The sequence below is a fragment of the Lactuca sativa genome, chromosome 8 (assembly GCF_002870075.4).
Source record: "Lactuca sativa cultivar Salinas chromosome 8, Lsat_Salinas_v11, whole genome shotgun sequence".
NCBI classification, from domain to species: Eukaryota; Viridiplantae; Streptophyta; class Magnoliopsida; order Asterales; family Asteraceae; genus Lactuca; species Lactuca sativa.
Window position 1 is genome coordinate 36,353,545 of NC_056630.2, and position 23,629 is coordinate 36,377,173.

Genomic DNA, 23,629 nt, shown 5'->3' on the forward strand with positions numbered 1-23,629 from the left:
TAACTGGATTGATTTAATTCTATTTTCGTTTTTTGGATCCGTGTTGTCATTTAAGAACCCATTGATCCAATTTAGATATTAAAATTTTGGAATAGATCTCAATTACAATTAGAACTATACATCTAATGTTTTCATCGGTTTAAATTAAACCAGTTAATTTTTGCATACTCTTAAGTTTATGAAAATACGTTGTTTGTTCAATTTAACTTTTTAACGAAAAATCAAGCATATATGATACCTGATAGATAACTTATCTGCATAAAAATAAAAATATCACGATTTCAAACGACGAATCGACTAAAGGTTGAATTCAATATGTTATCCATTTTTTTAATGCATAAGCTACAAATCTTAATTGCTTGAATATCGAACCATATGGCCATAATATATATAGCCTTTCATTTGCCTTCCACCCTTTCTTGCTACTGTTGGGAGTATCTGCATGTTCCATAACCTGTTTTTTTTTTTTTCATTGGCAAAAAAATATCAAATTACTTCAATACCCCTTGCAAAGTAATTGTAATGTCTAATGTATACAAAAATACATCAAAATCTATTCACACAATTAGCAAAAAGAGATACTTTAAACGGGTTGGATAACATATTAAAACAGTTTCCGTTTGAAACAAACAATTTTAATATGTCCGGTTCCGGTTGATCCATCAACACTTCTTTTATCCATATTTTTTATAAACAATCTTAGTAATTAGCATATAAAATGTAATTACAAAACTTATACTATTAGAATAACAATTGAATTTATCTAAGTAAAAAATGGTTTGACCATAGCAAACACAATTTTAGGGTAGCACGCCTGATGGGCTATGGCTCCCACTAAGATCTGCCTATTTGGTTCAACACTAAGTGATCATTAGCCATCTCCAATGGGAGTTCAATGGGAGGTTTAATGGGGAGTTTAATCTCATTAAACCCAAAATCCCCATTGTAGAAAAATGACTAAGATTCAATGGAATGGGGAGTTCAATCCCCATTGAACTCTATATTCTCTCTCTCTCTCTCTCTCTCTCTCTCTCTCTCTCTCTCTCTCTCTCTCTCTCTCTCTCTCTCTCTCTCTCTCTCTCTCTCTCTCTCTCTCTCTCTCTCTCTCTCTCTCTCTCTCTCTCTCTCTCTCTCTCTCTCAGACACACACATACACACACACATATATATATATATATATATATATATATATAATTTTTTATTTTTTATTTTAAATTAATGTTAATTTTAATTGTAGTTTTTAATTTTTAATTTCATGCTAATTAATTTTTTTTTAAATAACAATAAATAAAAAGAAATGATAAATGATGTGACAATCTATTAAATTGTATAGAGTTTAATGGAGTGTAGAGTTTAATGAGTAATATGTGTCAATCCATTAAACTCATATGAGTTCAATGCATTGGAGATGGTCTTATGTCTAATTATTCAATATACGATCAAAGGTTTTTATTGAATTGTAAATTAAATCAAATCATGTAAATGTTTCTTTTTAAAATAAGAATGATAATGAAAGATCAAAATGAATAAAATAGGGAAAAACTTACTTGGGTCACTGAAGGTGACTAGACCACTTCCTTTAAAATCGCAATTCCAATAATTTCTTCCATGCATTTGATAATACGCATTCATTGCATACGATGCATGTGCATGAACCTTATTCGGCATAAAACACCCCCCATTTTCATAAACCTCCCTACAATCCACACCACCTGCCCCACAACAAAAGTCCAAAACACCCTGAACCACCCTCTCATCGGCATGTGGCTTAGCCACACACCAAACCGATGGACCCCTTTGAACCATCTTCGACCCTGGTCCGAACCCAAACTCCATTTTGGTTCCACTACAAAACTCACAACTCAAGTCCACATCATAAACCTTCGAACCATCCCCATTGAAGAGTCCAAAGTTTCTCTCACTTGCTCCCCCTTCTTTCTTGTTTTCATTAAATAAAGCAAACACAAATATGTCTATTTTGTCGTTAGGTTTCATTGGAGTTCCTTTGTTGGATTGCGCCTTGGTGATTAACCTAGTGTTGTAGGTTTTCGCATTGTCCGGCGAAGCTGCTGTTTCGTCAGGCTCGCCTTTTGACGGCCATCCGGATTCGGAAACAGTGATATGAATCGATCTGTTTCCGAATCCAAGCGACGCGATCGCTGATCTGATCGCGTCGATCTGTGCGTCTAACATGTTTGTGTAGACATATCCGCTAGGGTCGTGGACCCCGGTGGAGTTCCCGAGTAGCGCGTATTCTAGTGGGACTGTGGTAGGGTTGTCCCGGTACGCGAAGTAAGGGTACGCATTGACCATGAACGGTGAGCCGGTGTCGGCTAGGAAAGTAACAATGGAGGTCATTGTTGGCATGAGTGTGGTGGCAAAGGTGGAGGCAGACGGTGGAAATGAGGTGGCTAACACCGCCATGCTATGTGGGGTGGTGATCTTGATTTTCCGGTCAAGTCCACGGGATAACAAGACTTCGTGTAGGTTTTGCATAGCTTGGATAAGGTTATTAGGGTCAAGGCTGTCGTCATCTGTGGCTAAGTATTCGTTGCCGACAGCAATGGCGACAATGGAGGTGGCGGGGATGAAAGGGGCGATACGGGCTGAGAACCAGTCCTGGGCGGCGGACTTGGTGGAGCTTATGTTAGCAACATGGTTGTTCTCGACGGCGACTATGAGGTCTATACCGGAGTTGGAGAAGGCTTGGAGGATTTGAGGGTTGGAGTCGTAGATCTTGACCTTGTCAATGAGAGTGGATTGGAGGAGTTGGGCTACTGTTTTTGGTGAAGGAAGGTTGTTTCCCAGTGTGCCATAGTTTATCCCGACGGAGGAGACGGTGGTAATTGGGCAGATGAGGTGGAGGAGGAGAGGAAGGATATAGAGTAGGGCCATTTTTTATGGAGTGAACGAAGCTAGCAAACATGTATGGAACGACCTGATGATATAACCTTTTTTTCTCACTATGGCCATTATAAAATGATAGTGAAGTTTATTGTGTTGTACAATATTTTTAAAAGCTAATTACAAAACAAAGAATAGAAAGTCATATTATAAAATAATAATATTTTTAATATTCTCTCATAAAATCATTACATATTTCGAGAAAAGAGTATTTGTTAATTCATAAAATCATTTTTTTCAAACATAATATTTTAAGACCATTTCACAAGAAAAATATATTATTTTCAAATAAGAAGAATCCCAAAATTAGCTAACATAGATGTGTGTATTTGAAATTTGAATAAACTTATATGCAATAAAATCCGTTACGGTAAAAGAAACCATCTTTATAGGGACTCTAGAGTCTAGATCACAACCATGTGTACTTAACCAATTTCATTAAACAAAAAACGTATCCATTTAAAAGATTTTTTTTCACTAAAATTTTGGCAAATATGATGTTATAGACCATTATCGTTTATAAAAAAGCCTTTTAAATATTAATTCCAAAATTACGTTTATTGAAAATAAAACTAAGAATTTACCACAATCTATCCAAATTTGTTTTAAAGAATGGGACCTGATATCTGAAAATGTTGACAAAAAGGATCAATCTATTTCAAAAAGAAGCCATGAAAAACACTTTTTCTAGTGGAAAAGATCTTTTTGGTTCCAGCTGGTTTACTGACACATACGGAAAAGAATGACACATTTCCGTGATTTTTGTATCATATTCATACCCATCATCATCTATTCTAGCACATTCAAACAATGGTAACTTTAGCAATTATTACCTACACACGACCAACACTGTATTACCTTTGACTAAAACTTATTTCGGTATGGTACATTTTGGTTACTTTTCAGACAAAGTTGAAAAAAATGGTCTATGTGGTCCCCTCGATTTAATTGTCGACCACGATTAGGGCTCCGACGGTGGCAGCCGAAGGAGCTACGGTGGTTGGTCGGTGCATTTGTTGTTGCCCTCAAACATTAAGTTGTTTTCCTTCTTCTTCAAGAACTTGAGGGATAATGATATCTCATATATCATGAGTTCATGACCTCATTGGCAATCTGATCGATTATGTCAGCGGTCATAACAATTAAGGATGGTTTGAATTTTCAACAATATGCTTTGAGGTATACCCTTCTCTTTTTAGCCATAGAAGAAATTACCCCATTATGAATAATGGCTGGATGACATCTCAGTGCAGAACTTTTCATGATTAGAGCTTTATGCCCCTTTGAATTTTATTTATTTAATGTCCCTTTGAATTTTATTTGTTGAACTTTTCATGATCAGAATTTAAATTTCTAGTCCTAAATTGGCGGTGTTACAATATACTTTCTATAGTGACTGATGCCATTTAAGAAAGTTACTTGTTAACTTATGGTGTACATGGGCGTCTTTGAGGGTGTGCGAGGTGAGCGGCTGCACAGAGCCCATGTTGTGGAAGGGGCCAAATTTTACATATGATTAAGTTCATAGTCTAACAATCGACAACCCGGTAATCAAAAGGATAAAAACTTATGTATTTTCCAATTCCAATAGTTAACGCTACAATTAAAAATTGCAATAACTCAAGTTTTGAAAATTTTGGCATAAAATTAAAATTGCATTTGGGCTAATGCAAATTTACGGTAAACAAGAGCTTACGTCTTGTTTCATTTCAAACTTCCAAATTTACAGCAACTGCAAAGCTTGAACGACATTTTTTGTTTCTTGGTTTTCTGATTCCACTAGACTCCATCTCTCGTTTATATAGCATTCTCGCTCTATTGGATTAACCGGTTTGAAATATCCATAAAATGAGTTTTTAGTTTCAAGGGCATTTTAGGAAAGTTATGTATTTCAGTTTTATTTTATTGTTTTATAGTTTGAGTAGGATTATTTTTTAATTAGTATATATATTTGTAATAATTTGTTGGAGCCCTACGTTTTTTTGTTTAACCTTTGTTTAACCTTTGGAATCAAGTAATTTCTTTTTTCTTCTTTTCTTTTAGCAATCGTTTTCTTTCTTTTTGCTTCTTGTTGGTCAATCTTTGCAACACAAGAAAATTGTATCTTGTGTGTTATCTACACTTAGTATCAGAGCCTAGGGCTCGTGAAGGCGTAGGGCGGCCGGTTTGAGAGTCGGTTTCAAGAAAACTGTAGCCTTTCGCTGCCGGACAGACGCAACAGGAACCATGTTTGGTTTAAGGGGGCATATATTATATTTGAGCGCGAGTTGAAGCATCTCAACTGCATCCCTGATTTCTTTTAATCGAACTTGTTCTAAGATAGAGAGAGACTAACCGGAGGCACGGAATAAATGAACGGGAAGACGTCAAAGCGGGCGGCTTTGAGTCGGTTCGTTTTGTGGGTGACGGAAGACGGTAAAGGTGGTCGTGACCTTGTCTTGTTGATCGGTGGAAGAGTGCTACCGGAACAAGCTTGATTAAAGAGGTCGGGGTGGTGAAAAGAGATAATAGGATGCCATCAGTTAAAGAACGAGGTTCAATGATGTTTCAAGTTCCGGTTTTGACTCCAACGAATTATCTGGTGTGGGTAATCAAAGTCAAGGCGATTTTGGATGCATATGACACATGTGGGACGATTGAATCGAAGGCATTCGGTGGAAGAAAATCTCAGAATATGATTGATCAGCAAAGGTATGGTTGTCAAATCATGAAGGGAATAGACAAACAACACGATGTGAACATTATGATAATCGATGTTCAAATCTGGATGACTTTAGAAGTGGCCCAGGAAGAGGTCAAGGGTCTGGGAGAAGTCGAGATGGTAATAAATGTGTCCGGGATAAAAGTCACGTTAGATGTTACAAATGTGGTGAGTTTGGTTGGGGTGTCGAACGGGTAAAATTTTCGGGTTTCAGGTAGAACGGGTATTTACTTAAGAAAATAATACCCGATACCCGACCTATATTGTAATTCGGGTTTTCGGGTTTTGGGTATTTGGGTTTGAGGTCGGGTCGAGTAATTATCGGGTATACCCGAAATTTTTTTAAATGACACTTATTGATATTTTTTTTACATGTTGGTCAGTTTAATAAAGAATTGGGTAGGAAAATACTTCATACAATTAACAAGTACATCTATAATAACAATACAAATCATTATAATATGTTATGTACTTTTTTAATTCCATTACGTGCGATACAGAGAAACTGAGAATTGTGATGACGGTTCAGGACTTCAGCTTCAACGTCGTATTCCCTTTGCAAGTTTGCGTCAACTGTCGAGCCGTCGTTCATAAGAAAGAAACGGAGAGTTTTGTTTTATTTGAAGTGTGCGTACGTGACTGCATTGTATATTTTGTATTATTTAAAAAAACGAATTCGGGTATTCGGGTATACCCGAAAATAAATATTCATACCTAAAACCAGACCTATATTATTATCGGGTTAACCTATTACCCGAATGTTCATACTCGTTACCCGTTCTACCCGACCCATTCTACCCGAATTCGGAACGGGTCGGGTGGGTAGAACGGGTTTTGGATTTTTGCGACAGGTCTAGAGTTTGGTCACTATAAAAACGAGCGTCCTAAATGAGAAAAGAAAGAAGTGGGTCTAATCGAAGAAGAACCGATAATATTTTGAATGAGTAGTATGATCAAACAAATTAAGGAAGTGATTGTTGGATTAATCGGTTTGAGATATCCATAAAAGGAGTTTTTAGTTTCAAGGGCAATTTAGAAAAGTTATATATTTAAGTTTTATTTTATTATTTTAGAGTTTGAATAGGATTCTATTTCAATCCGTATATATAGTTGTAATGGTTTGTTGGAACCCCAGTTTTTTTGTTTAACCTTTGGAATCAAGTAATTACTTTTTTCTTCTTTTATTTTAGCCTTTGTTTTCTTTCTTTTTGCTTATTGTTGGACAATCTTTGCAACACAAGAAAATTGTATCTTGTTTGTTATCTACACACTCTAATGTTTTATTGTTAACTGAAATTAAACAACTTAGTATTTTATTATTCTTAATTTTTAAATCTGATGGCATCTCATTTTATATTCTGATTGTTGTCACTGATTAAGGAATGTAACACAATAACAAACAAATTCTAAATAACTCTATAAGAGTCTTGCGATTTATTTAACTATGTAAGATTATATATCGTAGTATTGTTTTTTTTTGTTTTGATTGTCTTTATAATATTTATCGAGTTATCGCCGTATGAACAAATTTTTGTTTATATATAAAAATTATATTTTTGGGGCCCATTTTTTTTTTGCACCAGGCCATCAAAATCACCAAAACCTTGGGTGTACTTTCTATGAAGACCAATATCATCTAAGACGTTTGCTTGTCTTATAATGCCACCACATATTAATCTATCTAGTCGTCATGTATTGAAATAGATCCATGGTATCATCATCAAGAACTTGTAGAAACATATCATTCTCAATAGAAATGACTAAACAATCGTTTAAAACTTGATCATCCATCTTATTCCGCAACTTATTCTCTCTACACTTGTTGTAGAAACAAAAAAAAAACTATATTTTATATAGTTATCCTATTCCATACATTAAAAACATGCTACAATCATTTTAGCTGAGGATATAATAAGACAACTTGTTGAAATATATATATATATATATATATATATATATATATATATATATATATATATATATATATATAGAGAGAGAGAGAGAGAGAGAGAGAGAGAGAGGGTTAGTATCAAATGTGAATCATAAATATGGTGTGAATGTATGACCAACTTATAGCCATTAGATTAAAAGAATGAAATGATATAGGGTATACACTATTAACATGGACTAGCATATATTATATAATTACTGTTATTAATTATAAAGACATTTATTATATTTTATAAAGAGAGATTATCTAAATTTTAGGATATCAAGTAAATTAATTAATAAAAATCAAATCAAATTTATATAATATTTTATTCAATGCATTTAAATTAAATCATATTTTTTTAGAACACATTTTAATTTAAATAGGTATGAACATGTAATTTGCTTCTTTCATCCTTAATGAATACATATGTACGTGTAATTTGATTTTTCATTCTTAAAGAATACGCATGAGTTAGTTTAATATATCTTTTTTATTCTTTTCGTTCTTAAATAAGATTTTTTTGTGAAGTAAGATTCTTGAAGAATCACATCATATATTAGATAATAACATATTGAAAATTACTTACGCCTTTAATCTTTAAGACTACGAGAATATAATCTAATATATTCTTGACGAATATAATATTCATGGTTAAGAATCATTTTTTAAAATTAAATCTTGTTATATATCATAAGAATAGTTAAGAATCAATTAGTTTTGTTATAAAGAGAATAGTTAATTTTAATATTGTCATAAGACAGTGGTGATAAATGTACATAACATTTTGATGAATATACATAACCTTCTATAATATGTTTGTTTAAGAATCTGTTTGTAACATATATTATATTCTTTATATAATATATAACAATCTTGAACAATATACAAAAATAATGATATATACTATATTTTTTAAAAATTTGTTTGTCTAAAGGCCAATATGACATACAAAATTCTACATTATTCTCCATCATTCATTGTTTTTATCACCTCCTTTTATCTTAGGACTACCAACACTACCTGAAACGTTCTTAACCATCAATACACTTTTTTACCAGCCTTTCATTCTTAAAGAATATGTTGGTTCCAGTTTTTCATTCTGAACGACTACTTTTATCATATGTTTCTCTCAGTCTTTTATTCTTAAAGAATATGAAAATGTATATCATCATCAACCAATAAACTAAATCTGCAACTCAAATTTCTCATGTTTGTCACTATTCATATACACATATTGATATAAATCTTTGTCACTATTTATATACTATATTGATATAATTTTATCATCATATTAAACAAAAACATAATACCAATCAAAATTCAATTAAATAAACAAAAATCTAATCAAAATTCAAGAATAAGTTTACATGTACTCTAAAAAAAATTATTATGGAAAACAAAATGAGTTAGCAATAAAAAAACAAATAAACTTGAAAAACATAATCCATAAGTCTTTTGATTCTTTTTGTATAAATGGATATTTTAGCAAAATGAACATTTTAAACTATTTATAAATTCTTTAAGAACATGATTCTTGCTGTATCATGGAAAAAAAATTACGATTGAATGTGTTTCTTGGGATTATAATTGGAAGATAACCTAAACAATATAACATGTAATGAAAAAAACAAAAATCTTACCTTGTTTAAAATGTTAGGCTTTTTTAAATCGCCTGAAAGATATTCACCGTCGAAGGAAAAATACACTACAAAGGAGTAAACAAAGATCAATGAATATGAATGAGAAAAATATGAAGATCGATGATGATGATAAAATATGTATGGATTTTATCCGGGCCTAATATATTGGAATTCCAACTTAATGATAATTGTCAAGTTTCCTTAATTATTGAATTTAATAGTTGTCATTTTACTAATTAATATATATTAAAATTATTAAATGATTGGTTTAAAATTGGTCAAACATTCACATAATATTTAGAGTTTATATATGAACCTAACTCTCTCTCTCTCTCTCTCTCTCTCTCTCCCTATATATATATATATATATATATATATATATATATATATATATACTAGCCGTCTACCCGCGCAAAGCGACGGGCGTAAAATATTTTTTTTCGACAATTAGTTTCTTTTCGTGACGAAAAATAAGAATTTGGGAAATCACAAAAACTATTTATGTAATTTTGTCTAAAACTTATTAAGATTTTCAGTAACAACTTTGTATACTTTTAGTCATCCGATCATAATAATAAAAAAAAACAAACTCAAAACAACATACATATAATTAATAATGGTTGATTGTACAATATTAATCACACAACTATTTCTTATACATCACAATGGAGGTGTAAAGTGTCATCATTGCCTCTTGCCAGCATGTTAACCATCAACTATTTCCGCATCAATGACATTATGCTGAAAACTTTTATATATAAATATGGTGTCATTACACAACCTATTTGATAGATAAATATTATGTAACAATATGGTATTGATAAAAGAGAATTAAACGGGATAATATGCATCAAAAGTCATTTGTATAGATCTAAATCTCAACCTAAACCCGTTTATTTTCAGGTTGGGTCAATATCGAGTTACCGATTGGGTCGAGAGTTGTCTCCCCTATAATTTAGCTATACAAATGTTGCATCGGAAGATGACTACAATGGTGATATTGAGGGAATTAGTTATAATTTGGGATTTGAATTTTGAAATAAAAAATGTGATGTTTGGCTTGAACCCATTCTTTGGATTTGCCACAATTAGAATCCATTTGAAATATAATATAAACTTTTGGAATGAAATTAGAGAATTGGAGAAAAATTGTCATTCTTTAAGTGGTTGAATGTGATATACTGTAATGCCTGTGTTTTCGGGCTTGCCATTTTTAGCAATGTAATAGTCTAGGTTAACTTTTATAACCCGTTTTGAAATAATAGAAGTATATTATTTGAGTATTATGTGTTTTGTGCCTAATTGCTTAATTATGTGATTTGATTAATTAAGAATAAAAATAAGCGTCAAAAGTAAAGTATGAGATAAGTCCGATATCTTTACATAAAGTTGTAGTGGTCGAAATGAGGTTTCCGAATATATAAAGAATGCCAAAATCTGAGTTATAACGAAGAAGTTATGACCTGTCGAAGTTTCGCGACAGAACCGACACGACCCAATGCGACGTAAATAGTGAATTTAAGGTAGATAGATATCTATCCTTAGTGATCCAAATGAGAATTGAAGATCTCATCAATAGTAGTGCAACGACGGAAAGACGGACGGAAACGGAGTTCAGATGAAGGAGTTATGAATTTCGAATGGAGTTTTCCTGTCCCGACCTATTAAAGATAATACATAAGTAATATACTTATATTATATTAAAAATAAAGTCAAAATTAGCCAATGGAGTCTAAACGAGAGTTGTAGAGCATAATCTCACCTTCGCGGCGATATAAAGAACATCGAAAACGGAGTTCGTATGCGAAAGTTATGAATTTCTGAAGTTCGGGGCGCGAAACCCCAAAACTGTCAGATGCCACGACGTGGCAAGCAGTGCCACGACGTGGCAAATCTCCTGTCACCTCCGGAAGGCCCCCAGATGCAACTTGGGATGACGCATGCAGCGACGACTAAGCCCACGACGTGGAAAAAGGTTGCCACGACGTGGCAAGGGCCAAATTTGCCCTATAAATAGATTTGAAGGGCCAGCCGTTTAGGGTTGCTATTTTCTCTTTTCTCTCTCCCGTTTTACCTCGATTTGCATGCCAGAAATACCCCGAAGCCCCGATATTATTCTCGAGCCCCGAGGCAAGTCCCGAGATCCCGAAGATCCCGAGAAGTGAAGTTCCCGAGCCGAAGCTCTGCCCGCGAGAAGTTCGATTTTTGTAGAGATCTTCCAGATCTGCTGAGGATTACTACTTCTGCAAGTCGTAGTGCAGTCCGATCATCTTCTGATCAAGTGAGTGTATACTACCTTTCATAAACACGATAATAATACAAGTATGGTTAGAGTGTATTAAATATATTGTTGTTTATGTGTATAATTTTGTTGTTATATGTGTGAATGTATATTCATTCTCTTCTATCTCATAGATCTGATTTAGTTTCTATGAAATACGTGTTATGTGGGTGTGCCTCATCTGTTATGTGGAATATGTATTGAATGAAAATGATATACATGTTTTAAACTATGTATGAAAATATATATTTTTATCTACTAATATGTTGGGTAGAACATGGGTAGATAGTTGGTGTGTAATAAACAGATGAGAGGCCTCGATGTTGTTGTTGTTGTTGTTGATCTAGTTATTCAGCGGAGTATGGATAACGACCACAGACTCTTTCTAGACAGTCCAGTGGAACGCTAGCAGGTTCATAACCTGTAGGTGTTGTGAATGATGTGTTCACCGGTGTACTCTATCCCCCTCATGGTTGCCTTTAGGATATCTATTGTTGAGGAAGCCCCTTAGCAGTAATGTCCGTCCCGATGAAAATCCTAGATTAGGTCCCTTGAGATAGATGTTATTTTAGGGACGTAAAGTGAGGATAACGGGAATGGGTAATCGGGATAGTGATTGGTTGGTGAAATTAAATATAATTTATTTATTGTGGGTTGAAAACCCTATATGCTCATTAGGCTCCCAAGCCTGACCCACTCAGTTTTATTTGTATTACAGGAAGTGGCGCAAGGGCGTAAGATGGATAAATCATCGAGTTGTTTTTTTTACAAGTCTGTATATGTATATATTTGTTGAATGACTTGTAATGTTATCGTTTATGTTTTATGGTCTGTATCGGAACATGACATCCCGAGTTTTGATTATATAATGAAAATGCATCTCTTGATGAAATGCTTTGATAAATATTATTTTATCATGTTTTGTTTTGGGAACAAATTCCGCAACTCTTTTAAATCAAAAGGATTTACTCTGAAATTATTTAAAAAGCATAAATGAAATCTGTCTTTTCTGGCCGAGATTTTGGGGATGTCACATATACATAGATTGTAATTGGAGAAAATGCAACCGATGGTCAACGGTCAAGAGAGAAAGAGAGAGGGGCTAGATGGCCAATTTTTTACATTGGACCCACCAAAAGTAACTATTACGCAATCATCTTTTGTTATTTCAAGATAAAAAATATAAAATGACGTGAAGTCAAATATGTACTCATCTAAAACAGACGTAAATACTAAAGAACTTCGAAATTAGTATCATATAAAATTAACACCCATTGTAGCAAACTATTTACCAAATTACAACAATAAATACCTTGAAAAACAAGTGTTACACAGACAAACTATACAAAATGTGGTGCTTCCGACAAATTACCACCATGTTTAGGTGCCTCAAAAAGCTTTTTCTACTCTGTACAAATGACAAGTTTACCCATGTGTTCCCACCCATCCATTAGGGATACCATGTTTATGAAACCATTCAGGCATGTGAAACTTTTCATAGAGTAGAGGCCTTACATCACCCTGTTCAGACAGTTGCTTCAGAAGTGGAAGAATGACATCAAGAAGCTGATTATCATGTGGTTGTCCAACAGAAAAAGGCATGCATGGGATTCCATTCACTGGTTGCAATAAGAAACTGAATGGATTGTTGTCAACAATCACAATTCTGTAGAAGTTTCTTGATATGCAAGAAAGATCCTTCACATGTTCTCTGTATTCCCTGCAAAAATTAAAAACTTTTAACCTCTTCCTTCAACTATATTATTATCTAGAAAGAGATAGGATAATAAATGGCTAAATGCAACATATAGCAGTTTCTATTTATCTTAATTACATCATTGTACTTTCAAATTATACTTTATTAGAATTTAGAACATTGTACTTTAAAAACTTACGTGGAACTTGTTGAAGGGCGATAAAGTCTCCGAGTACTAAATCTGTTTTCAGCATCTATTCTGTCAACAAGTGGTTTAGCATAACCTGCAATCATGTAATAAATTAATAACTAAAGCTGAAAAAATCAACAAAATGAAAAGCAGTGAGCAAACCTTCAAGGCCTGCAGTGAATAGAATAAGATCAGCAAATAAACTGAGTTGGGTAAGAAATCCGTGCAATCCAGGACGTTTGAATACTATTACATAGTTGATTTTGGTTTTGCCTTCACTTTCCTTCAAATCAGAAGTTTGAATGTTATGTTTGGTTATTTATCTTTATAACAGATGATAAAGAAGATGAGTAGATGATGAAGATAGACATTCTTACCTTGTCTAAAGATAGACATTCTAGCTCAAACCAATTCAATCCAGCATCTATAGCTTGATTACGAACAATGGCAGGTAAACTGGAAGTCTCATAAGCACATACCAGAGTTTCATCCAAATCAAGAGCAACCTACAGCGAGAGTTACATCAATGTTTATAATCAAGCTCAAATCTAATTAGGTTTATGCACATAATCTGCTTGAAATATGATATTTGATGTAGAGGCGTTGATTCAATGACTCTAAACAGTACGAAGAGGTAAAAACTTAGGTCTCCCGGTGTAAAGTATCACTTATTGTAGTAGTATTATCATATGATCTAGGAATTTGAAGTTTTGAACACGAATTCAAATTCTAGAAAAGCGCATGCGTCATCGAAATTAATACAAACGCCTAACAGTTGTAAGTTGTTGATTCAATAGAAGCAATAGCATAAATGAGGGAAAGGGGGTGATGGGAACTTCCTATACGTATGTGAAATCAGTTATATCGAAGATTACTTACTCTCACAGCCGAACATTGGATCTGCTAAAAATCACAACAAACATGAAACTCGAGTGAGAAGCCGAAGTTAAAGTAGGAATAGAGGATTAGGGAGGATGTAACGAGAAAGAACATTGGCTTATCTAACATAATGAGAAATTGATGGAGAAGTTTATATTCATGGCTAGAGATAGAGGATGAGGTTAAAGGCGGATGAGGAGAGCCATGATCTGATACACTATGGATAAATGTAGAAAGATGAATGCTTGGAGCCATGTTTAGGGTTTTTCTTAAAAGGAGAGAGAGAGAGAGAGAGAGAGAGAGAGAGAGAGAGAGAGAGAGAGAGAGAGAGAAGTTTAGCAAACGCTAGATATAAGGAAGATGGACCGGATTAATGAGTATTTGAATTTTGAATTCAAAATTTTATCTAAGATCTGGGTTTGATCGATTCAAAATTTATCAAAAAATTATGAAGCTACCGATATATTGGGAAAAGATTGGACGGGTGGATTAAAAACTTATGCTTATGCTGCATTACTTGGTTATACTTTAAGCTTATATGTTTGGATGATTTAAATTTAATATTATTTTATTCATGATTAGTTGTACTTTACGTTTAGAGACTTGAACGTCTTAAAAAAATATTATTATTTTATTGGATCTATTTGTAGAAATAGTATGATTTCTTTTATAAGTTAGTATATATATATATATATATATATATATATATATATATATATATATATATATATATATATATATATATATATAATCATATGTTATGGGATTGCATATATCATAAACAAGAAATTAAAGAAACCAAAACAAAAAAATCAAAAAATACCGAATCTGAACCAAAAGAAAACACGTAAATCGAACAGAAAAAGACAAACAAAATGACCACAAGACCAGACTGAAAATATCGAGACCGGTCCGAAAAAAGACCGATCCGAAAAAGATTGGATAAGAAAAAGACCGATCGGGATGACTCCTAAAAAAGACTGGACCGTTCTGAGAGCAACCTCAAAAAGAACATAGCATTTCAAGACCGACCTAGAAGTGGTCCGAAACCACCAACAACACCAGTTTCCTACGTAAGTAATAGAAAAGATTGGGCCAAATCCGAACAAAAATTAAATAGAGAATATTGGGCTGGGCTTTTTTTCAAACGATAAGTGTGTCTGTGTGTGGATTGTTGCCGGATCAAAAGAAATCAAATTCGGAAAGCTTTGGAAAGCGGAAACATCTTGACCTAATTTACTTTCCAGTTCCCCCCTAAAGGCCACAGCCACAGCCACGCTCCCGTCTCCTTCTTCATTCCTTCGATCCCTTGTAAATAACATCAACTGCCGGTGCTATCAGCTAGCTCGTCGTCGCCGGTGTAGCAACCTAGTTTCCGGCTCGCCGCAGATCATTCTTCTCGCCGCCGCATCCCTCTCAGCCTCAGGTATGATTTTCATTGTGACCTTTGTTGATCTATTCTGTAAATTTCGGGCTTGCAGCCTCACAAACGTAACTGGCCAGATACATGTGAGTATGTCCCTTTGGTTTTCATTACGTATTCTGTTGACATAAACATCGAGTTTTTTGTATCAAAGTGTCTACATCATTGCATCATTGTAAATCACCTTAAACATTGAGTTAATTTTCACTCGAAGTTCACCCCACCTTAAACATTGAGTTAATTTTCACTCGAAGTTCACCCAAAATCAATGTTAATTATATTTATTGCTTGAAGTATGGCTGAGAAAGGGTATTTGGTGCAATGTTTTGCATATGATGGCTTACACTTGATCTCTAAATAACAGGTAAGTACTGTTGACAAATTCATATTGCTGATGCAATTTTCTTTGGGTGTTGCTATTTAGTATTTACAGCCTTTTTGCAGGGTGCAAAGTGTACAATATCCTAAAAGATTTTAGCAAATAAATTATCATGATACAATCTTCCAAGTTCATATCTATCAGAATCAGTAATTGATGCATCATCTAATGTGGTCAAATTACTTAACTATCATTGTTGTTTGCCAAATTAGTGGTACATTTGTTTTTTTAGATGATTAATACCTCTAGAAAACACAAAATCAGACAAAATTTAGTATTTATGCAACCTATAATCTAAAAATAAAGATTAGTTTACAAGAAAATAATTTGATACCCTTCAATGAAAGATAACCCATAAGTTGATACACAGAAGCTCATAACACAATCACATAAGAACTTTTCTTCATAAATGTTGCCTTCATAAATCATTAGTATTATTGTGAACAACAATATAACGCTCATACTCAAGTAGTCAAGTGGGTTCCTTTTAACTTCAAAAGTGATATAAATTCTTAAAACTTGAAGAAAATCTAGTTGCATTAGTTTCGTCATAGATACTAAAAAGAAAAGTGTTGGTAAATTTGTGGCAGAAGTCACAAAACCCTTAGCGATTTTTGATAGTAAAACTTCTAGGTTTTGATTTTAGAAGTCCATGTGTGTATCTTCAAATTGAAAAAGGATGTAGAGAGTAAATTGTTCTCGACGCAGATCTGCAGTCGAACAAAAACACTTGTTGTCCCCAACTATTGAACCCTAATTTTGAAAAAGAAAGGGGAGAAAAAGAACCACAAACGTTGCACCGTTGAAACCTTGATACATACAATTAATCACTCCATTCCTATTTTTCAAATTACAATTTCACAAATGAACCAACAGTAAGAGGGCATTAAGTTTATCGAGAAAAACAAGTAATTCGTTACTACAAAAGTGGAAGAAATTCGTAGGATTTAGTGTAATTGTGTGTGGCATGAAGGGAATGTTACCAAGGCACAGCTCTGAAGAAGAGGGGTGTTGGCGAATTGATGGAGATATCAGTGAAGCATTTCGTCGAACGATTGGCCGGCCATTGAAACAATAAGGTTTTCTGTTTTCCGATTCGAAATGTTTAACAATGTTAAAGAGTCGGCGAGCTAAGCTGACACCTGAAATTGCGTGAAAATTTACATGATCTTCGTGTTTGTTGTGCTTCGGTTTATTACATGTTTGATTATATAAAATTAAATTACATATTTCTTTTATAAAATTGATTGAAAGTAGTATCTTATGCCTAGGATTATATAACATGATATTATTTATATTTTTATTTTGGTTTTTTAATATAGATCCCTAACATTATAATTGACGTTGGATCTTGTTGCGTATTTTTCCTAAACAATATTTCGATTTTTGTATCACGGTATTTGTATAGATTTGTGTTTAAGATAGAACCCGATATACTGATATAAATAGTATTTATCATTCTACCCTTTAAGGAACTACAGATTATCTGAAAGCAGAAAACCGATAAATCATACCGTTTTTCATGGTCCAAGATTCATATGTACACTCTCTTCTTGTGTTAATTTTCATTAAATATGATAGTAACCAAAATTTATTACCATTTCAGACATGGGTACCTCACAAAAGGACACAAATCATCCGTATTCAATGCAAACCGAATAAACAATTCTTATCATCATTTCAAACAATGGTTATGAAGAAGTTTGAAGAAACAATAGCAGCAAAAGATTCAACCGAAAATGGGAATTCATCATCTTTAATGGAAGAAATTTCAAACAAAAAGCAACGAATTGAAGGACCTTTTGTGATGCCACTTATATCAATTCCTAAACTTGAAGAACAAAGTTCAAATGCATCGATAGTTTTATCTGGAACTGCTAAAAAAGGCGAAATCGGACCACCTTTAGGAACAGTGGATATCGGTGTAAGCAAAAGCGCGTATTTTTTTCAAGTTGCACTACCTGGTGTCAAGAAAGATCCTGGTTTATTTTCTTATTCCTTTTACATCATAATATCAATAGCTGTATCACGTTTTGAAGCGTGATACAGCTATTTGTATCACGCTTCAGAATTCTGAAGCGTGATACAACTAATTGTATCGGGCTTCAGTTTTTGCAGAAGCCCGATACAGGTAAACTTTATGTGAGATTGACATATAAAGTTTACCATTTTGATCTCGCAGGTCAATTTAGCTGTGAGATTGAACGGGGCGGGATGGTTCATGTGAGAGGAGAAACATCAACAGGTGGGAAAACCGTAACGAGACATTCACGGGTTTTTGAAATGAAATTTCAACAGCAATCGCCACCTGGACAGTTTTCTTTGTCTTTTAGTCTACCTGGACCTGTGGACCCCAGGCTGTTTTATCCTAATTTTAGATCAGATGGCATCTTTGAAGCTATTGTTATGAAATGCGAAGAGTAAAGTTTGTGTGGACTATTTTACCCTTTTCAATTAAGCACTTGTATTGTACAGGGATGAAGATGATGTTTGTTGTTTGGGATAGGCTGAAGGTTGTAGCTATTTCTAAACTGTTTTGAGGGGAACTTGTTTTTTACTTAATGGGCTTAAAAATATTAATCATATATAAGACACTTGTTTTGAACAAACTTATATATTTACTATTTTGGTTTATGTCATTTAATATATTTAATGTTGTTTAATTAAGTCATTCATCTAGATCTTAACCAGTTTTTTTGATTGGTTAACTGCAAATCTGCTCAAATGGACCTATGGTGTCTATTTAGGATTTTTATTTAATTTAAATATTATTGTAAATTAAAATTATTTTTATTTATAGTTTATAGTATGTATATTTTATTTAAAAGTACTGTTATATATAGACAAAATTGCAAAAATGGTCCCTATGGTTTGTCAATTTCTTTGGGTAAGGTCCAAAAAAAAATTTATTAGCAAAAAAGCTCTTTATTTAATGGTTTTGGTCCCTACCTCGTTAAGTTTAACATCATCGCTAACTTTTGGTAAATGACGGATTTACCCCTAGGACCATTTCTGTAGTTTTATCTTTTTACCAAACTACAAGAACCAATTATACATTTTTTTTTCATTTTATTGAATTATTGTATATTAACTCTTTTAATTACTTTTTTTTAAACGTTTTTTTATTGTATTATTATATATTAATAAATATTATTTTTAATATATTATATTTATATATTAATAAATTACTTTTTTTTTTATTATTAGTTTTTTTAATTAATTTTTTTTGAATTTCTTCTTTATTGCATAAATTCTTTTTTATTGGATTATTATATATTAATAAATATTATTTTTAACATATATGTAGTAATATTTATCTATTAGTAAGTGTTATTTTATTGGATTATTAATTTCATTTAGTTAATTTTTTTATTGGATTATTAATTTAAATTTATTATTTTTATTTATAAAATATAATATTTTTTAATTGTTTATATATATATATATATATATATATATATATATATATATATATATATATATATATATATATTTCTCTCTTTATTGTTTTAAATAAAATTACCAATAAATCTCACCCATCTCACATTTCCTAATTAATTTTAAATATTTGGAAGATAACATATTTTAGACAACACCACCACCATCACTCAGTCGCAACAAACCACTATCGGACCGTCTCCAACCCTATTACTATATATATAATTGAAAAGCTAGATTTATTATCATTTACAGGTTTTCTTCTAATTTTAACCGAAAAGTCAAAAAACTTTGCGGTTCATTTGTTGGCTATTTTGAAGAATCTGCACTATTGAAAAGTGAGAAGTAAATAAAACCGATGAGTGACAATGAAAGAAGCATGAAGGCAGTTACACTCGTGACTAAGAACAAATGAAAACCATCTGGCACCGGTTTTGAAGAAGAAAATGAGCCAGAGAGACCGAGATCTAAAGATATATCGACTTTGAGAATATACGAAACATTTTTTTTTATTAAGATTTCAGATCAGCAGCAAGTCATTTGAATTAATGTTATTGTTAGACCCCCGTCTCCTTGTCTTCCCCTATACCCCATTTTCTTCAACGCATCGACTTCTACAGTGGTGTGCTAACTTTGGGAGAAACGTGCCAAATTGTGATTTGCGCCTTCAGGTGTCGGATTCGATGCCCTCCCTTTTAGTTGGACTCATGGAATGAACTTTTTTATGGATAAGAGGTTTGGCCTTAATGACATAATACCCATAACAACTTCTTACAATCTGATGCCTCCTATTAGTTTACTGCACTGGGCTTGGGCCGGCCCTGATAGGTAGTGTCCATCTAAAAGGGGACTACCTAAAGACAATATTCATAGCGGTTTCTATGGACGGAAACAACCAGAATCTGCATATAGCATTTGGTATCGACATGACAAATAATGTCGAGTCTTGTACATGGTTCCTGATGAAGTTGAAGCAAGCTCTCGGAGAGGGTAGGGAAGTGTCGTTCATAACCAATATGGACAATGACAAATAATCTGCATATAGAATTTGATGAGATTTTATCGACTGCGACAAAATATGTATCCCCTATAATTTCTTAATTTATGGAAACCAATATAAGTATTAAATAGCTTTTGTAACGACTATTTAACTAATGTTAATGAAAAGTATTACCATTTTAGGTAACACTACCACTTATTTTACATAATTAAGTTTGAACTGACATTACAATATTTAAAATTAGAGTAGATTTCAAGGATAATCGAGATTGCATTTGGTTCAAACTAGCATTGTCTACATGATTTTCAAACAATTCCATGTAGGTCTCAATTATGCTGAACCTATTATTAGTCATTTGGATTCGTTCTTTTATTTTTGCTCTTTTCCTACATGCTTCTTCGATGATGTCCATTGTGTTCACAAATTGTGGTATATCTTTAACGTGACATCCCCTATTTTTCAGAACTGAATAAAAACTTTTCTTTATGCTTTCAAAACCATATTATATTTGTTTGCGGAAAATCTCAGTATAATAAAACATTTTGCAGAAACTGTCTTGTTTTATTAAAATATTGTGAGTAAAGATGTTATTTCTAAATATAAAAACCCTAAGGATGTCATAATCAATACAATGCATAAGTTACAGCATAAAGACCTAACGGTTCTGAACACTATTGTAGACTTGTCTCATTAGTTACTTGGCATCCTATTCAGTTCCAATAGTATTAACATTGCTACCTATGATGCATATAGTTTGAGTGAGTCAGGTTTAGGAAAACCTGGTGAGACACATAAGGTTTTCAATCCCATAATCTTATTATGATACCAATAATCCATAATTAATAAACCTACAAAACCAACTGTTACCAACAATATATCATTTAACATAGGTATCCATAAGACAATCTACCTCGTCCTATCGATTCTCACATATTGATCCTTAAGATCTAACCTGATGGACGCTGTTAGCAACGGGTAGACTTTTCTGCTTCGGGGATTCCTTGGTAATGGAAGTCAATAAAAGAAAACCATAAGGGAGGATAAAGTATAAACAACTATGGGAATGGACACCCGTTATGTTATAAAATATGTCTGTAGGTTTTAAATTCACATTAACAATGTAATTCACGAGACTTTCTAGATCAATCACGTGTTGTCATCTTACTCTAGTAGACGACCATACATACCTAACTGGTTGCCTGATATAGACCCACCATTTATGGTTGTCCAAAAAAAAGAGGAATACCAGTATAGTACTTTGGTACATAACCTTTACCCTGACACACAACAATGTCATAGAACAGAGCTTTACTCTCCCCTCTAATCTAACACACACTCATGGCATAAAACTATCCAAAATTCTACTTAATTGAACAAAGCATTCCTTTCAAGTCTTAGTTTGTAACTAGACATGACTACTAAACCATAATCCATCTTAAACACAATTTTCCTGTTTATACAATACTACCACATCCAATGATCACCTCTGAACCTATACGATGATCACTTCTAGGGAAAAACCGAAAACTGCACGGACAAAACTTTAAAACTGAAAGATCTATATTAAACGTCCTTCAACATCTAATGATCACCTCTGACCCTATACGTATGGACAGAGCTTTATTAGGGCGAGGGAGGGCTGTGACACCCCCCCCCCCTGATTTTTTTGGTTAGAAGTGGCACCTATATTTTAATTTATACATATTAGACCCAAAACTATAACATTTTGGTTGCACCCCCTTGCTTACCAATTTTTATACATATTTGATGTGTGTGAAACGAACTAGTTTTAATCCTACTAACTTAAACACAAAGACAGACACACGAAAGGAAGTGTACCTATCGATTAGCAGTTTAGTTCAGGTAAGTAGGGTATCGAACACAGGGAACGGTAAACAATTAAAATAAATGTTAATATTATCTAATTAAAACAATTAATAAAAGTAGGGGGTTTCTCTAGTTTTGCAAGACTAGAAACTTAAACAATCAATTAACACTTAAACAAAGACAATTAACAACTAAGAAGAACAAGAAAAGACAACTAGATTCAATGATAAAAGAGACTTCTGTTCAGATTCGATTCACTTATTCTTATGGTTGATTTCGTGGCAAGTGCAATGGATCAATATGGCAATGGTTACCGATTCCTAATGTGATTGGGTTCATGTTCACTATTACCAATCCTTTAGTAGATAAGTTAATTCAAACAGTGGCCAGTTGATTAAACTAACAAGTTTCCTAGTGTGCAGTTCATATCAAGTAAGACTTGTAATAATAGCTAATCAAATTTGTTCAATTCAATCAACTCATATGTGGTTGTTCATCACACATGCTCACACATTGATTTACATATTTTCTAGTTAACCCTAGCTTCATGTTCACTATTCCTAGGCATACAATCTTGTATTCACAAAACTATATGAATTAAGTAATCAATAAGATGTTCATGCAACTCAATAACTTACTTAATAACAGAAAACAATTATCATCAATACATGAGGATCTTTAACAAGCTTAACAAGATGAATAACCAAATTAATATTAATCCAACCACTCAATCAAACCATGTTTATAAGATTATCTCATCCAAACAGAAGTAAAAAGCTTTTAGCTCATATCTACAACAAGTAATAATCTAAAATCAAAATCTAATGATTCAAACATGGTTCAAAACAAAGATTAAGAAAAGAAGAATGACTATTTTCCTTTGATTCTCTTCTAAATTGTCTCTTATGTTGCAATCTTGAAAAATAGCAGCTCCAAGAACCCTTCTGGTCTTCAAAAGTCGCAGCTAGCCTCTAGCAAAAAGTTAGGGTTCGAATGAGAAGTGTTTCTATATATAAATTCTGAAAACAGGGCCAACTCGACGAGTTTTCACCACAAACTCGTCGAGTTTTTTTCGATAATCCGCGTATACAGCGTGTATGACAAGGCATCTTCGAATCTGAAACATTCTAACAAACTCGTCGAGTTTGTGCTAAAAACTCGCCGAGTTTCTTTTGGAATCAACATTTTCTCAAAACACGAAAGTCGTCCGAAATTGTGTCTAGTTTTCATAACATTTTGAATCTCGTCAATCTGAGTTACGGTTCATAAGATATGGCCAAAACACTGACGAGGGGTCAAGCTGTCCAGCAACATCATTCTTTCTTCAATCTTCAATCT

The 23,629-nt window shown here is 33.2% G+C and overlaps 3 protein-coding genes and 1 non-coding gene across 7 annotated transcripts; 2 read left to right on the forward strand and 2 right to left on the reverse strand.

Moving 5' to 3' along the window:
* Positions 1-279: 279 nt before the first annotated feature.
* Positions 280-2,973, reverse strand: LOC111889342 (glucan endo-1,3-beta-glucosidase 11). Its single transcript, XM_023885480.3, has 2 exons — positions 1,548-2,973; positions 280-454 (listed from the first exon to the last, which is right to left on the reverse strand). Exons 1-2 carry the CDS (start codon positions 2,893-2,895, stop codon positions 423-425), a joined length of 1,380 nt encoding a protein of 459 aa, XP_023741248.1. The 5' UTR covers positions 2,896-2,973; the 3' UTR covers positions 280-422.
* Positions 2,974-12,781: 9,808 nt separating this feature from the next.
* On the reverse strand, positions 12,782-15,521 carry LOC111889361 (uncharacterized). The gene is made up of 5 exons (XM_023885506.3): positions 15,465-15,521; positions 13,723-13,851; positions 13,508-13,628; positions 13,355-13,439; positions 12,782-13,179 (listed from the first exon to the last, which is right to left on the reverse strand). Exons 1-5 carry the CDS (start codon positions 15,519-15,521, stop codon positions 12,885-12,887), a joined length of 687 nt encoding a protein of 228 aa, XP_023741274.1. The 3' UTR covers positions 12,782-12,884.
* On the forward strand, positions 15,421-18,635 carry LOC111889343 (increased DNA methylation 3). Of its 4 annotated transcripts, XM_042897771.2 has the most exons (4): positions 15,421-15,650; positions 15,942-16,011; positions 17,633-18,008; positions 18,188-18,635. In XM_042897771.2, the coding sequence occupies exons 3-4, from the start codon at positions 17,714-17,716 to the stop codon at positions 18,448-18,450; spliced, it is 558 nt and encodes a 185-aa protein (XP_042753705.1). In that variant the 5' UTR covers positions 15,421-15,650; positions 15,942-16,011; positions 17,633-17,713; the 3' UTR covers positions 18,451-18,635. The 4 variants fall into 4 exon arrangements, with proteins under 4 accessions (XP_042753705.1, XP_023741249.1, XP_023741253.1 ...); XM_023885481.3 differs by lacking the exon at positions 15,942-16,011 and having other exon boundaries at positions 15,422-15,650; XM_023885485.3 differs by lacking the exon at positions 15,942-16,011 and having other exon boundaries at positions 15,425-15,650; positions 18,209-18,635.
* Positions 15,985-16,046, forward strand: LOC111889369 (small nucleolar RNA snoR101). Its single transcript, XR_002849514.1, has one exon. It is a non-coding gene; the product is annotated as a small nucleolar RNA snoR101 (small nucleolar RNA).
* Positions 18,636-23,629: the final 4,994 nt, after the last annotated feature.

What these genes read in the sequence shown, in the direction of transcription:
- LOC111889342 (XM_023885480.3), bottom strand. Translation starts at nt 2,895, where the DNA reads ATGGCCCTACTCTATATCCTTCCTCTCCTCCTCCACCTCATCTGCCCA. An exon ending in AGTCACCTTCAGTGACCCAA is followed by an intron (nt 455 to 1,547) that starts GTAAGTTTTTCC and finishes AAAAAAAAACAG; the next exon opens with GTTATGGAACATGCAGATAC.
- LOC111889361 (XM_023885506.3), bottom strand. Translation starts at nt 15,521, where the DNA reads ATGAAGAAGGAGACGGGAGCGTGGCTGTGGCTGTGGCCTTTAGGGGGG. An exon ending in ATTCACTGCAGGCCTTGAAG is followed by an intron (nt 13,440 to 13,507) that starts GTTTGCTCACTG and finishes ACATGATTGCAG; the next exon opens with GTTATGCTAAACCACTTGTT. An exon ending in CGCCCTTCAACAAGTTCCAC is followed by an intron (nt 13,180 to 13,354) that starts GTAAGTTTTTAA and finishes TAATTTTTGCAG; the next exon opens with GGAATACAGAGAACATGTGA.
- LOC111889343 (XM_042897771.2), top strand. Translation starts at nt 17,714, where the DNA reads ATGGTTATGAAGAAGTTTGAAGAAACAATAGCAGCAAAAGATTCAACC. An exon ending in TGGTGTCAAGAAAGATCCTG is followed by an intron (nt 18,009 to 18,187) that starts GTTTATTTTCTT and finishes TGACATATAAAG; the next exon opens with TTTACCATTTTGATCTCGCA.